The sequence below is a fragment of the Salvelinus alpinus genome, chromosome 2 (assembly GCF_045679555.1).
Source record: "Salvelinus alpinus chromosome 2, SLU_Salpinus.1, whole genome shotgun sequence".
Lineage (NCBI taxonomy): Eukaryota > Metazoa > Chordata > Actinopteri > Salmoniformes > Salmonidae > Salvelinus > Salvelinus alpinus.
In genome coordinates, this window is record NC_092087.1 from 67,847,134 (window position 1) to 67,860,876 (window position 13,743).

The following is a 13,743-nucleotide window of genomic DNA, read 5'->3' on the forward strand; positions in this document are numbered from 1 at the left end:
ACATTACATGTGTGACAAATGACTTTCAACATTTTAGCAAAATCTAATCACAACGATGTTGTGAACTAACCTTTTCGATACTTGATATTGTGCCTCACATGTCACCAGATTGAGATAAACAGAAATGAACTCAACTTCCATCTAATATATGTCATCTGTGAATGTAAAAAAAACCTAACAGATGTTTCCCTTGATTGCTGTTTGTGACCAACATGGCTGCCATTATCAAAATGGAGAAATGTTTTTAAAGTGTCTTTCCTTCTAAAAATACAAAAAAACACACCTACGGTGTGGTTTATACTGTAAATATACTTTTTTACAAATAGTTTGACGCTGTTTTAAAGACATAAAACAGCAAGGTCCAGGATAGCCTAATGTTTTTTTTTTAGAGTGACCCCGGCACCCAGCTCAGATTCCAACTACAAGGCCAGACTTATGACATCACAATCTGTAAGAGAGGGAGAGAGAATGGATGACATAAACACATGCAGGTGGAAGCACATGGTCATAAGCACACAAACACGCAATGCAGGCGGAGGGGAGGAGGTATAGATGCAAAACTACGTGCAAAAGACAGGAGATGGGATGCTAAGGACATTGAGCATGGATTGGACATTGCTACTACACAGCTCTAAAGTGAAAAGGGTGGGATGAGCTCAGAGTTCAAAAGGTCAGAGTTGACTGACGAGGTCTTACCTGCTGGCTTTGAACCCTTTGAGCTTCTGGACGAAGAAGTTCTCGAGGACCTCGGCGCTCTGGTAGAACGGCGAGTCGCTGGGGTTGTAGTAACGGCAGTTGTCGAAGACTTTGGTCATGTCCGCCACGAACTCCGTCAGCTTGATGTAGTAGCGCTTCTGCAACCGCTCCTCCATCGTAGAAAGATCTAGAAGGGAGGAAGAACAGAACATGAATCACCTCGGACTCATCAAGTCGACTCTTCTCCAGCATCTCGCATAGTTGCTTCAAAAGTAATTGCAGTTTTTGTGGTGTGAATGTTTGATAGATATTCAAGTATGCGTCTGAAAGCGCAATACATCACTTGTACATCAACTTGACTGTCAGAAATCCCAGCTCAACGCCAGGTTCAAGCCTCAATCTCTGCCTCGGCCCTTCCAAAGTGAATTACACGGGATGTGACCGAGCGGCCGACCCGTCGATTCTGGCAACATGCTGTCACCGTTATGAAATTCGCCTTTGAAAGAAGTTGAAAGTTGACCCTCAATTATTACGATAGGTAGCGAGGTAAGCTAGCAACAAGCCTGGTCCTTCATAATTCCCCAAAGGGCAGCAGTGGTTTTCTCCCGTGTCGCGCCCCAAGGCTCCATTTTAAACAAACATATCCGATTCTTAACCTTCCCTCACCCCCCACCCAGTCAGCAGGCCGACCCCTTGCCCATATCAAAGAGGGCCTTCTTCTCCGTCATCAGACTTCATCTACAAACTCCAAACTTACGCCGTCCGGACCGCCGTGGCTAGACCTGGCTTTTTTTTCTGCAGGGTGAAAAGGTTTCTTTTTTGCGGGAGGTGGACTAGAGTTTCCAGGCCCAAGTCGAATGCACTGTAGTGTAGAAGGGGGCTACTGTAGTATCCAAGTGTAGAAGTCTCTGGGGTTTTTCCGCCAGCTCATTAATGGTTTGTTTGTGTGGAAGTTCAAAAAGGCCCTGTTGACGCAAGTCCGCCTTTTACATGGGCAGTTTGATCTGAGTTGGAGGCCTTTCCTCTCGAGCAGGGCGATGGGGTGTGTGTGTGCGTTTGGGGGTGTGTTTGTGTGTAACAACTTAGGAGTCCCTTGTGATGACTATTCCATTTATGACAACAGCACCTCTTTTTACAATGTTGAATCAATGCAAACCAGCAGAACTCTCCCCCCCACTCACCCATTGGTTCCTTAATGACTCCGTAGTAGTCTGGGGCGTCGTTCGGATCCACCGGCTCCAGGAACGGCCACGCCATTTTGTGAGCCTGAGAGAGGTAGGGAGAGAGAGAGGGAGAAAGAGAGGAGACACTTGAGAGATGTGCAGAAAAGAAAAAAGAAAAAAAAAAAACGAAGGAAAACAAACAGAGGTTGAAAATTGCATTGGAAGCAGCTGGTTCAACACAGATGTGCTCCGTCTACGTCCGTGCCATGCGGACACAGAGGAGGGGAAGAAGAGAGAGGAGAGAAGGAAGAGGGTGGAAAAACCCCTGTAGCCAGGGCAGTTGTCCAAGTGCCGCCCAGGGGACCAGCATACAGATCAGATAAGAGATGAGAACAGAGGAGGGCTTTGTTTCGTACCGTCCCGACGCTACGCTAGGTAGAGAGGGAAGGAGAGCGAAGGGAGGAGGGAAAGAAGGGGTGACATACCTGTAAGGAGCGCAGGATTCTCCTTAACCCCTCGTTATCCTTGTCGGTGAGCGGCGTGAGCACCGTCATGGCGTCCTCTGTGGACTGGCACTGCGGACACACGTACTGGTCGATGTGGTTGGCCTCGCTCTGCAGGATGCCCACGCAACGGCCGTGGTACCAGTTCTGGCAGCGGTCGCAGCCGATGTAGAACCTGAGCGGGGGCGAGGAGGAGGGTGGCAGGGGTGGGTCACGTTCATTGTGCTTGATGAACACGACCCTGGTTTCTGTTCCAAGTCTGATTGAAGACATAGACTCTGGCGTGTCTTGAATACCCTAGTCGCATTCTAAATAGTAGGCATTTTGGGTATGTGAAATTAATATATTTTTATAGTAAGGAACATTTCAGGAAATGTGTATGCTTTAAAAGCCAGGGTGATATAGACATACTCATTTCAGGTTTACATCGAGTAGAATTCGCTGCACACTATTGAAGGAGAGGATAGTCTTTGGAGTCCCATGTGTATAAGGTAATGTGCTCTACCAAAATTAACAAATGGCGGGAATCGACGCAATTGTGCATTAGATGATGCAGTCTCAGTATGGATGAGCCTGGAATGCTGATATGTTTTGCTTGGAAGGTTGTTTTTAGTAAACAGTACGTTGCAAACAGCACGTAGTACGATTAGCACACGGTATGTAGTTTTAGTCAGTAGTGGGCAAGACAGATTTCGGACACGGCCAATGTCTCGGCATAAGGAATTCAAGCTGTTACATAGAACAACCTTCAACATCAAAGGAAATATGAAACAATACAACGTATAACTGAAACTAAACAACAAAAGCTCAACCGATATCACCATCTAATAGACAATATTGTACGTTTTCGCCACTGAGGAACCATACAGACAAAAACACACACACACACACTCCTATGCACTTACTGTGCTTCATCGTAGGGCGTTCGACAGATGCAGTAGAGCTCCTCGTTCTTTCCCTCCTGGGCCCGCTTGCACTCGCTGCAGATGTAGTCGTCCATCTTCTTGGCGTCCTTCTCGGTGACGCCCACACACTCGCCGTGGTACCAGTTGGTGCACAGGTCACAGCCAATGTAGAACCTGGGAGAACACAGGACGTGAAAGAATGCCAAATCACTATCGGGTCAAATGAGGTCATTGTAATCACCATGGTTTCAGGTGCGTTTGTTAGGAATGTATTGAATTGTTGCCATAGTGTTTCAACTTCCTGGTTGATGGCATTTCAGGAAGATAAATAATGGAGAGTCACCTGTTAAAGTCCCAACACACTGCAATAGTTTCAGGTGAAATTGATCTTCATTTTTGAGCTTCCTCGTAAATGGTTAATGGTATACATTTTGACTGTCTCTTCAGAGAGGCATTGGCGGTAGCTTACTATACATTTAACGTGTTTGAACTATATTGAGGCTCCTCAGAAGGGCTTTAGACAAGGGTCATGTTTGAGGTACATAAACGTTGGGTCCCAAATGGCACCATATTCCCTAGTGCACTACTTTTGACTACAACCCAATGGACACCCTAATTCCTGTATAGTGTACTGCTTTTCACCAAGGCCCTGGTTAGGGAATAGGGTGCCATTTAAAACACAGCTGGTCTCTTACTTGGACTCGTCGTAGGGCGTTTTGCAGACACAGTAGAGCTTGATCTCCTTCTTGCTGTCTGAGGTAGTGGTGGTGATCATCTTCTTCTTCTTGGTGTTAGTTGTCGACGCCGCGTCCCTCTCCTCCTCCCGCTTCCGCTTGTGGACGAAGGCCGCCGGGTTGAGTTGGGAGGTGTGTGTGAGGGCGTGATGCGTGTGTGCGGCGGCGGCCGCCTGGTGGGCGGCGGCCTGGGCCCTTTCCTTGTCCCGTCGCAGCTTGGCGAGGTCCCTCCTCAGCTCATCCTGTGGAAGGAGATAAGGGTAGAGAGTAAGATCAAAAAGTGTGTGTGTGTGTGTGTGTGTGTGTGAGTGAGTGAGTTGGACATCTGTGCGCAGCTCTGCTACCATGTGTCCATCGTGAGTACAGTATCTTCATGGGAGAATGCCGTGTGTGTGTGTGTGTGTGTGTGTGTGTGTCTGACCTGCGTCTCCAGCTGCAGCTCCTTGTCCAGCAGGGCTCTCTTCTTGAGGATCTCGGCCTTGAGTGTCTCCTTGTGCCGGCAGAGCAGCGACGACAGCTTGGTGGCGTTGGCCTTGGTCCTCTTCTGCTCGCCTGCTTCCTCCTTCTTCCTCTTCTTGACCGCCTGCTTCTCGTCCTTGTCGATCTTGTCCAGGATGAACTTCATCACCTGGTTGCACACAATCATCCTGGGTGGAAGGGGAGAGAGACAACATGTTATAGGCCTTATAAGACATTATAAAGGCTCCTATACGCTTATAACAAGTTTAGCATTATACTGCCAGCCACACAACATCCTGGGGGGAGGGGGATAGACATAACATATTATAATACTTGTTATATGAGATATTATAAAGGCTCATACATGCTTATAGCCATTTATAAAGATGAATACCAACAGGAACCCAATTATCCCGAGGGGAGGGATGGATGGGATTTTAAAACATTTTGTATTTAGGTGACAGGGACAATGTACAGTCTTCATTTCAGTGTACCCATCAATGTAACAGGAGAGTTAGCTATGAAGCTCATTTTCATCCATAGTCCAGTGAAGGAATTTTAAGGACATTTGAAGTGAATATATTTTGGGGGGGGGGGGTTATTCAAATTATCAAATATAAATTGACTTGAAGGAAATGTAATGTATAATGTTTCCATACATCATAAACCCTTCCATCACCCGTTACCTCACACTACGAAACAAAACACTGTAAGCCAATCGGTAGCCATGCCACAAGGTCACATGTGACAGATGTCAAGAGTGTTTTTGTTCCCCGTGTTTATTTAGAGGTGGGGCCGGAGAGCGATGGAAAGATAGACTTGCAATAGGAAGCCACTGCTCTCTCGCGCTCTTTCTCTTTCACACACACACACACACACACACACACACACACACACACACACACACACACACACACACACACACACACACACACACACACACACACACACACACACACACACACACACACACACACACACACACACACACACAAGCTGTGGAGGTCAAGGTCAACCATGGTTCCCAGACACTGGGGAGCTCTGGTCAAAAGTGGTGCACTACATAGGGAACAGGATGCCATTTGGGACACAGAGCCACAGTGCCCGGACTTGCCCTGCTCCAGGACTGTAGGTCTGGTTTAAACCCAGTGAGGAGGACACAACACATGGTCTGTCTGTGGTAACCTTTCCCATGACCCAGACACGTTAAATATAACCCCTGGCTTTCTCCACAGGGAGGGAGAGGATGACACCTCCACACACACGGCGGGTCAACACAAGGTCTGATCGTTATGGCAACAGTGCTAGCTCCTAGTCCCTCACCTCTGGTTCTCCTCTCTCTCGGCGGGGGACATGGGCTTCTTCTGCTTGAGGTGCTCGATCACTGCGTTCTGCTTCATCACCACCTGTCACAGAGGAGACCGAGGTCAACTCACACGGTTCCGTCCCAAATGGCACCTGATTCCCTCTGTAGTGCACTACTTTGGACCATGTTCCATAGGGTTCTGGTCAAATGTAGTGCACTATATAGGGAATAGGGTGCCATTTCAGAGGTACCCATAGTGTGTATGCACTAGACTAGTGGCACACGCAAGCCACACACACACACACACACACACACACACACACACACACACACACACACACACACACACACACACACACACACACACACACACACACACACACACACACACACACACAGAGGTAGCATTTAAAACAGACAAAGACGGTGGCGGTGGACAGCTTGGAAAATAAACCAGTCGTGGGAGCAGGCTGTTTGAGAGGACTGTTTATGTGCTGATGTCAGAGAGAGACAGGGCCTACTATAGTGTTACACCACCTGTGTCTGGCTGGCTGGCTACACACACACCTCCCCATCATCCAAACACAGACATACGCGCACACACACGTAAGTACACATTTCTGATATTGACCACCTGTTTCTGGATGATGTGGCTCTGGCTGGCTGCCACCAGCGCCTGCTCCCGCTTGGCCTCGGCCGCCAGCCTCTTCTTCTGCTGCTGCTGCTCCCTCAGCTGCTGGATCCTCTGGAGCTGCTCCTGCACGCTGGCCGTCTGGATGGTCACCACGTTCTGGATCGGACCTCCAGGCTGGGCTCCCCCGACCCCGGGTTGCTGGATCTGGATGGGAAGCTGGAGCTTGATCTGCTGGGGGAGAGAGCCTCCGGAGGTCCCCTGTTGGGCCTGGAGCTGAGCCAGGACCTGGACCTGTTGCTGGAGGCCTGGGACGGTGATGAGCTGGTGGGAGGAGCCCTGGAGCTGGAGGGTCTGCTGGGGCCGGCACATGGGGGTGCCTGGGGGGTGTTTGAGGGACTTGACCTGGAGGGGGGTTGGGGATTGGATGGGCATGTGGGCCTGGGTCTGGGAGGGGAGTTGGCTCTGGGGGGTGGTGGATGGGGGGGTGCTGGTGGCCAGGGCGGCGCCGGCCTGGATGGGAGCTGCAGCCTGCTGGGCGGGCTGGGCAGGGGCCTTGGTGGTCTGTCCCGGGGCGGTGGGGGCTGAAGGGAGGAGAGGAGAGAAAGGCAGACCTTTAGAAGACACACAGGCTATGAATATTTTATACAGGTGAATATTTGAATGGTAAAACAATGATCTGCGAGCGTGTGTGTGACTGCTGGTGGGCTACATAACATTTGGGTACTGGGTCCTGTTCAGCGGGCACTAAACAGGATAAAACACTTTTGACGTATGACCGTAACCTCACTGTTTGTTCGAAAACATTTCCCCCTTTTGTGTCTACTGAACACAGCCCTGCAGTGGATGATGGTGACCGTGTGTGTCCGTATCCGTGTCAATAACACACACGATTATCAGCTCCTTTGACTACCTGTGGAGGTTGGGGTAGCGGCAGGGGCCATTGGGGTGAAGAGGAAGCGTTGGACCTGGCCGTTGGGCATGGCCGCCTGCATGAGCTGCTGACCGGGCCCGGGGATGACCGTGACCCCCTGAGGGATGACCTGCAGCTGGCCCGTGGCCTGGCCTTGGCCCTGGATCATCACCGTCAGGCCCTGGGCCCCGCCGCCTGGCCGCTCTACTGCCTGGCTCTGCTGCTTCTGGAGAGACAGGGAGATGAGGGAGGAGTGATGCTTTTGGAGGTAGTTTAGAGGTACAACGGTAGCCTGGTCCCAGATCTGTTTGTCATGCAATATATAGCAACGACCATAGGAGTTGGCTCGACAAACTGATCTGCGATTAGGCAAGGGTGTACTACTCTTTCAAAAAACAAACAGACCATGTTGAAACTAGCACATATAGACATACTAACAGGGACATGAAAGGGAGTTATTCCGATCTTTCCCGTTGAATAGGACTAAAATCAAAACATACTTGTTTTGAAAGGTGCAGAATTACGATACACTAGATGCGCAGAGCAGAAGCCTATTGTCCCACTGTTGCCTAACATCAGTAGAAAGGTTATTATGGGGTAGCTGATGTTACCTGGGTGAGCTGTGTGAGTTGTGCAAGGGTGAGTTTGACCTGGCCCTGGCCCTGCTGTGCTCGCTGCTGGGGTGTCTGGGCCGTGTTAGGCTGGCCCGGGGTTTTGGGGGCACTGCCCACCCTCTGCCCAGCCACGGTGGTGACGGGGCTGGCACCCGAGATGGCAGTTGACACGGCCTGCCCGCGGATGATCTGAGTCACCACCTGCTGGCCTGCCTGACCTGGAGGAGGAAAACACACACACACACGTAAGTGGACACACACACAAGTACAGACACACACACACAGTCAGAACTTGCATGAACACACAAGTTAGTGAAAGAGACTATTCTAACTGGCCTATCAAGCTAAAATTGAGTGGATAAATAGAAACAGCCTACCTTGCTGCACCATGAGGGGGGTCCGGAGGATGGTTTTACCCATGGCGCCTGTCTGATGGATGGGGGTGCGGATCACGGTCATCCCCGGACGGATCTGGCCTCCAGCGGTGAGCACCTAGAAACACAGCCAAGATCAGAAACACTGGGACTTCCCCTTATACCACAGGAACGACACTGACTCCAGTGAAGGGTTGCTGTTAATAGTTCATGGGGAATTCTTTCAATAACGTGTCGATCAAGTGTTACTGCTAATGACCTGTTTTAGAGGGCTGTGGGGAGAAGAAGTGACAAGGGGGAAGGGTGGATGTCGGTAAGGAAGGGTGAATTTGAAGATCTAGGTGGGGTTACCGTAAAGCCCTTTGTGACAACTGATGGTGTAAATAGGGTTTTATAAATAGATGTGATTGATTGACTGACAGATGGGGAAAGATGGTCTACGGGGTGTAACCTGCTGTGGTGAGCCAGGCATGCCTGGCCTGATGTTGATGGTTGTGGTGCGAGGCTGGAACGAGGCGAAGGTCTGGGCGCCGCCAGCTTGGCTTGAGGGAATGATGCCCAGCACCTGCTTCTGAATCATACCTGGGGAGAGGAGAGGACATTATTACTGTGAACATACAGGATTGGTATTTATCTAATACTCTGCATCGTTGACAAAGGACCTGTAAGTAAGCATTTCACTGTCAGTTTACACCTGTTGTTTATGAAGCAAGTGACAAATAAAAGTGATTTGATTTATATCACCATAACATTAGCATTAGGGAGAAAATCAATATTCAGAATACTATACTTGTGTGTTATTCTGACTTTTGATGATCAAATGCGTCACATTTAAAGACAGAAATGAATCCACTCAAAATTCACCAACATCTGTTAAAAACGCTATCCCTAATCTAGTTATTCACTTTTGTCTTTTGGCAATGAAGAAAGCTGAAATGTCCCCTCAAGGCTACCAGTTTCACTTCATCAGGTATAGAAACAAACTATCCATTCTGCACGGTTCATGATGTATCAATATGTCACTCAATAAATTACTTGTGGATTTTGTTCCTTTCAAGTCGCAACCCTCTCTGATCTTGACCACAGTAAATATTAACCCAGCAAGTAAACAACATCAAAACTATCTTCAAACGGGGTATGTTGGTTTGAATCCATCACGTATGACCTGCTCATAAATTATGTATGTTTTTTTCCTTGAATTCATTTTTTTTTTTTTTTCCTCCGACAAAGCGAGTGTTTCATATTTGTTACTTTGGTTGCGCTTCAATATTTTTTTTTTTACTCGCGTGGACACAGGACGGCAACCCAAATGAAAACGCGTTTCCTCAAAAGACGTTAAATTGTCGTCTTTTTTTCTCTCTCCTCACCATCTCCTCTCTCTGTGTTTTTTTTGTGTGCCTTTTATCTGACCACAAAACCGATCAGGTAAAGCTATACATCAATGGTTTCCCTCTTCAAATAGCGGAGGTTAAATCAGCTACAGTAGAAGACTGGGGAGTTTCAGTTCTGGCACCGACATCAAACGCCCACTTCATAAGTGTAGCGGTTTGGAGAGTCGGTGAGCTAGCGAGTAAGCGACACAGAAAGGAGGAGGGGGGTGGAAATCCTTCCATCCTCCACCTCTCTATAGCGGGTTACCTGTCTGACGAACCAGACCTCAAGGTAAACTTGTTTTCCTGCTCCGCTTCCTTAGCACGCTCCAAAACAAACAGGCATTGAAACAGTCACGCTGGAAAAATATACTACTGCCCCTTAATACCAGCTCTCTCTCTCCCTCCCTGGTCGACAGGATGAAACACGGGTGTCACTAGACAGGAGCGCTGTTTGTTTGCCGAGTAATTTAGCCTACCCGCTTGAAACATGGATGTGTTGTGGGTGTGTGAATGAGAGAGAGCATGTGTGTGTATGTGTATATATATATTTTCAAGCAGTGTAGCCATGAGCCTGACCACCCTTTTATATAGATAATTGGAAACAGGAAAGATTTTGTGAAATATGGGAGGCACAAACGGGTTCAGGACAAGGTCATGTTTTTGCATTGTATACGTTTTAGTAATAATGGTGAAAAAGCTAAGCCTTATTGAAGTAAGACAACGTTTCGGCACAGATAAGTCTACGAGCTTATCTTCGGTATCTGACCTTTATCGACACTAGCAAACTACCTCACCTACAATCACTCACACACTAACAACCAAGTATTAGTCCAGGTCAGTCATCGTGAAGCAACTAATACTTACAGATATCCAATTGGAATTTCAATGAATTGCCATTTGGCTGAATAAACAAATGAAGGTTTGCGTCTTTAAACAGTGTTGTACACTCGTCATCAACCCACTATTAAAGGTGAAATCAAACGGGACAGTGGTTCTAAAAATATGAACCATCACCTCATCCGATGGGTCAATATTGACTTCTAAATTAGCTAGAGTGCTACTTCCAAAGACGGTCTGGCTAAGTTCTTAGACTACACAGTCTACCGTTCTGTCCCACCTAAAATAACAACGTTCTATTCCATTACCATGCCGACAGGGCACAACTAGACGTGATGTGCATGTGCTACTCCAGACTGAGCCACTGACTCACGGGTTGGCGGGTGGCGGGGCACCACAATGGGGTTGGCATCGAGTGGGCACCGCACCACTGGCCTGGTCAAGAGGACAGAACTTACCACAGTGTTGTGCCACATCAGTTGTGTGAGACAGTGCTTCTGTCAATAGCGGTAAGTTAGGTTAGTGGTCGGAGAAGACGGCGGTTGGTAGAGAAACATTTTGCTTTCAGTCATCCATCCTTGTCATCATGGAAAAAAGGAGGAATGAAGGATGCATTTGAACAGCATTAAAACAGGGACCTCTCTCTTGTTTAATTTAACCTTATTTTACCAGGTTCTCCCATTGAAGTCAAAATATATATTTTTCAAGCGAAACCTCTCGCTCGCTGTGTCTCAGGTGTGGGCACAGGGGAGTTACTGTACCTCCTTGAGTGTTTGGCACGTTGACAGTGACAATCTTGCTGTTGGCGGGCAGCGGCAGCTTGGCGGTGAGCACCTTGCCCCCCATGGACGTGCCCGTGATCTGGAAAGTCTGTCCGGCCGACGTGGCCACCGTGCCCGGCGAGGCTACAGGGAAATATGCAAATGAGGCTCCGCTCGAGAGTCAAACAACAACCGCTGCTAAACAAGCACAGCTGCTAGCGGTGACTCAAACATTACATTTAGTTTGTTAGGGGTTGATTCATACACCAACCACTACTACTTTCTATTTGCAAGGATTCCCTACTGAGTAAAAAAATAACATCACATGAGTATAAATTAAATCAGGACACATTTTATTGAGATTCAATGAGGTTATTCTCTTTACTAATCTACTGGCTTGTGAACAAAGAAAAGGACCTATGACATACCTCCACTGGGCTGCCCCTGCTTGACCCAGGAAGCAAACGACTGCTGGAAGTTCTTGTTCTGTTGGAAGGTGACGGGGGTGCCCATCTTGGTGGCCAGTACCACTTTGGTTCCGGGGGTGGCCTGGCCCGACAGGGTCACTACCTTGGGGGTGGAAGCGGGGGTGGCTGGGCTCCCCGGGGTGGTGACGATGGTAGAGCCAGCGCCAGTTTTCTGGTCCAGACGCTTCTAGAACAAGAGAAACCGTGAAATAATCTGGAAACACAACAAAACATCCCTATTTTTCACACGGCTGGTGGTCCTACTCACCTTGGCCTGTTCCACCGCCTGGGCTTTCTCTTTCTCAACCCTTTGAAGACAAAAAGAGATGCATCATACACAAACCAGAGAAAGAGTTAGAACATAACTATTTCCCCCCCCAAATGAATGCAAATAGCTATACAAAAAGTATAGTAAAGCAAATTTAGGGAATTGTTAAAAAAAAATTAGTCTAAGAGAGTCGAAGTGGGTTCATAACAGAAACTATTGACAGTTCAATCCAATAGCATGGAGTATGCAGTTACTATGCCCCCTAGAACTCGTGCCCTTTGCCCTCTGACCTCTCGGAGAAGGCCCTGATCTCCCAGAGGTCCAATTCCTCCTCGGCAACCCAGGACTCAATCACCACCGGCCCAGTTTCCTTTTTGGGCTCTGGCTTCTTGGGCCGCAGGTTGCTGGAGCGCAGGCCTTTCCTCTGTGGCGTGTGGGTCTCTGTATGTGTGTGTGTGGAATGGATGCAAGAGAGAGAGGGGGGTGGGTAAGGGTAGAGCAAGAAAACAAAAGTAGAGGGGGAAGGAGTGAGAAGAATAAGAGAGAAAGAGACTGAGTCAACAATGGCATTAAATGAACCACCTTGACAAAAAAATAACACTATCACCATCATCCTCTCTTTTACATTCCATGTGGAGTTTTAATCTAGCCGGCTGCTGCTCCCTCACCTTTCGGGGTCTCGGGAGCCCCGAGGGGGCAGATAATCTTGCGGATGCAGTATTCTGAGCGGATGCCGTAGGGCCCCACCTCGCGGCGCTTGATAATCTCTGTGGTGGTGATCTCCGTCTCGGAGGTTTCTGTGGCAATGAGTGGGGATAGGGCTGGGTTGGTGTAGGATGAAGGAGGAGGAAGATGCAGAGAACAACTCCCAAGACATGACACAGTAACGACTTAATATGCTGCCATTCAATACAGTACACAGGAATGACATTCCATGGGAAAAGCCTCTGACATTTGAGTAAAAAAAGAGTAGCAGAGGAAATAGGCTTCATAGTGGATATTTTAGTATATACACTCCCCTACGTATTTATTTGAACAGTAAAACTAAAACCTTTAATTTGGCTCTATACTCCGGGATTTTGGATTTGAGGTAAAAATACGAGCCAACAGCACATAATGTCACCTTTAATTTGAGGGTATTTTCATACATACAGTGCCTTCAGAAAGTATTCATGCCTCTGCACTTATTCTACATTTTGTCGTGTTACAGCCTGAATTCAAATTCAAATTCTGAATTCAAATGGAAAATATATATTCACACCCTTGAGTCAATACCTTGTAGAAGCACCATTGGCAGCGATTACATCTGTGAGTGTTTCTGGGTAAGTCTCTAAGAGCTTCCACACCTGGATTGTGCAACATTTGGCCATTATTATTTTCAAAATTCTTCAAGCTCTGTCAAATTGGTTGTTGATCATTGCTATACAACACGTTTCAGGTCTTGCCATAGATTTTTAAGCAGATTTAGGTCAAAACTCAAACTCGGCCACTCAGGAATATTTACCATCTTCTTGGTAAGCCACCTCCAGTGTAGATTTGGCCTTGTGTTTTAGGTTATTGCCCTGCTGAAAGGTGAATTCATCCCCCAGTGTCTGGTGGAAAGCAGAAAATCAGGTTTTCCTCTTTGATTTTGCCTGTGCTTAGCCTCATTGCGTTTATTTTTTTTATAATGAAAAACTCCCCAGTCCTTAATGATTACAAGCATACCTATAACATGATGCATGTACTATGTAATGTAT

The 13,743-nt window shown here is 47.8% G+C and overlaps 1 protein-coding gene across 3 annotated transcripts in view; it reads right to left on the reverse strand.

Annotated features, from left to right (window-relative positions):
- Positions 1 to 13,743, reverse strand: part of LOC139567514 (nucleosome-remodeling factor subunit BPTF-like) — a 53,427-nt gene that overhangs the window by 2,875 nt on the left and 36,809 nt on the right. The window contains exons 15-31 of one of the 3 annotated variants that reach the window (XM_071388839.1): positions 12,673 to 12,801; positions 12,295 to 12,445; positions 12,005 to 12,044; positions 11,698 to 11,923; positions 11,270 to 11,413; positions 8,750 to 8,880; positions 8,302 to 8,416; positions 7,922 to 8,142; positions 7,311 to 7,536; positions 6,401 to 6,981; positions 5,784 to 5,866; positions 4,423 to 4,648; positions 3,963 to 4,243; positions 3,268 to 3,441; positions 2,345 to 2,537; positions 1,878 to 1,962; positions 697 to 883 (exon numbers count right to left, since the gene is read on the reverse strand). In XM_071388839.1, coding sequence (XP_071244940.1) covers positions 697 to 883; positions 1,878 to 1,962; positions 2,345 to 2,537; positions 3,268 to 3,441; positions 3,963 to 4,243; positions 4,423 to 4,648; positions 5,784 to 5,866; positions 6,401 to 6,981; positions 7,311 to 7,536; positions 7,922 to 8,142; positions 8,302 to 8,416; positions 8,750 to 8,880; positions 11,270 to 11,413; positions 11,698 to 11,923; positions 12,005 to 12,044; positions 12,295 to 12,445; positions 12,673 to 12,801 — 3,193 coding nt within the window. Of the gene's footprint in view, positions 1 to 696; positions 884 to 1,877; positions 1,963 to 2,344; positions 2,538 to 3,267; positions 3,442 to 3,962; positions 4,244 to 4,422; positions 4,649 to 5,783; positions 5,867 to 6,400; positions 6,982 to 7,310; positions 7,537 to 7,921; positions 8,143 to 8,301; positions 8,417 to 8,749; positions 8,881 to 11,269; positions 11,414 to 11,697; positions 11,924 to 12,004; positions 12,045 to 12,294; positions 12,446 to 12,672; positions 12,826 to 13,743 lie in introns of all 3 variants that reach the window. The other 2 variants (XM_071388838.1, XM_071388837.1) reach the window with 2 other exon arrangements.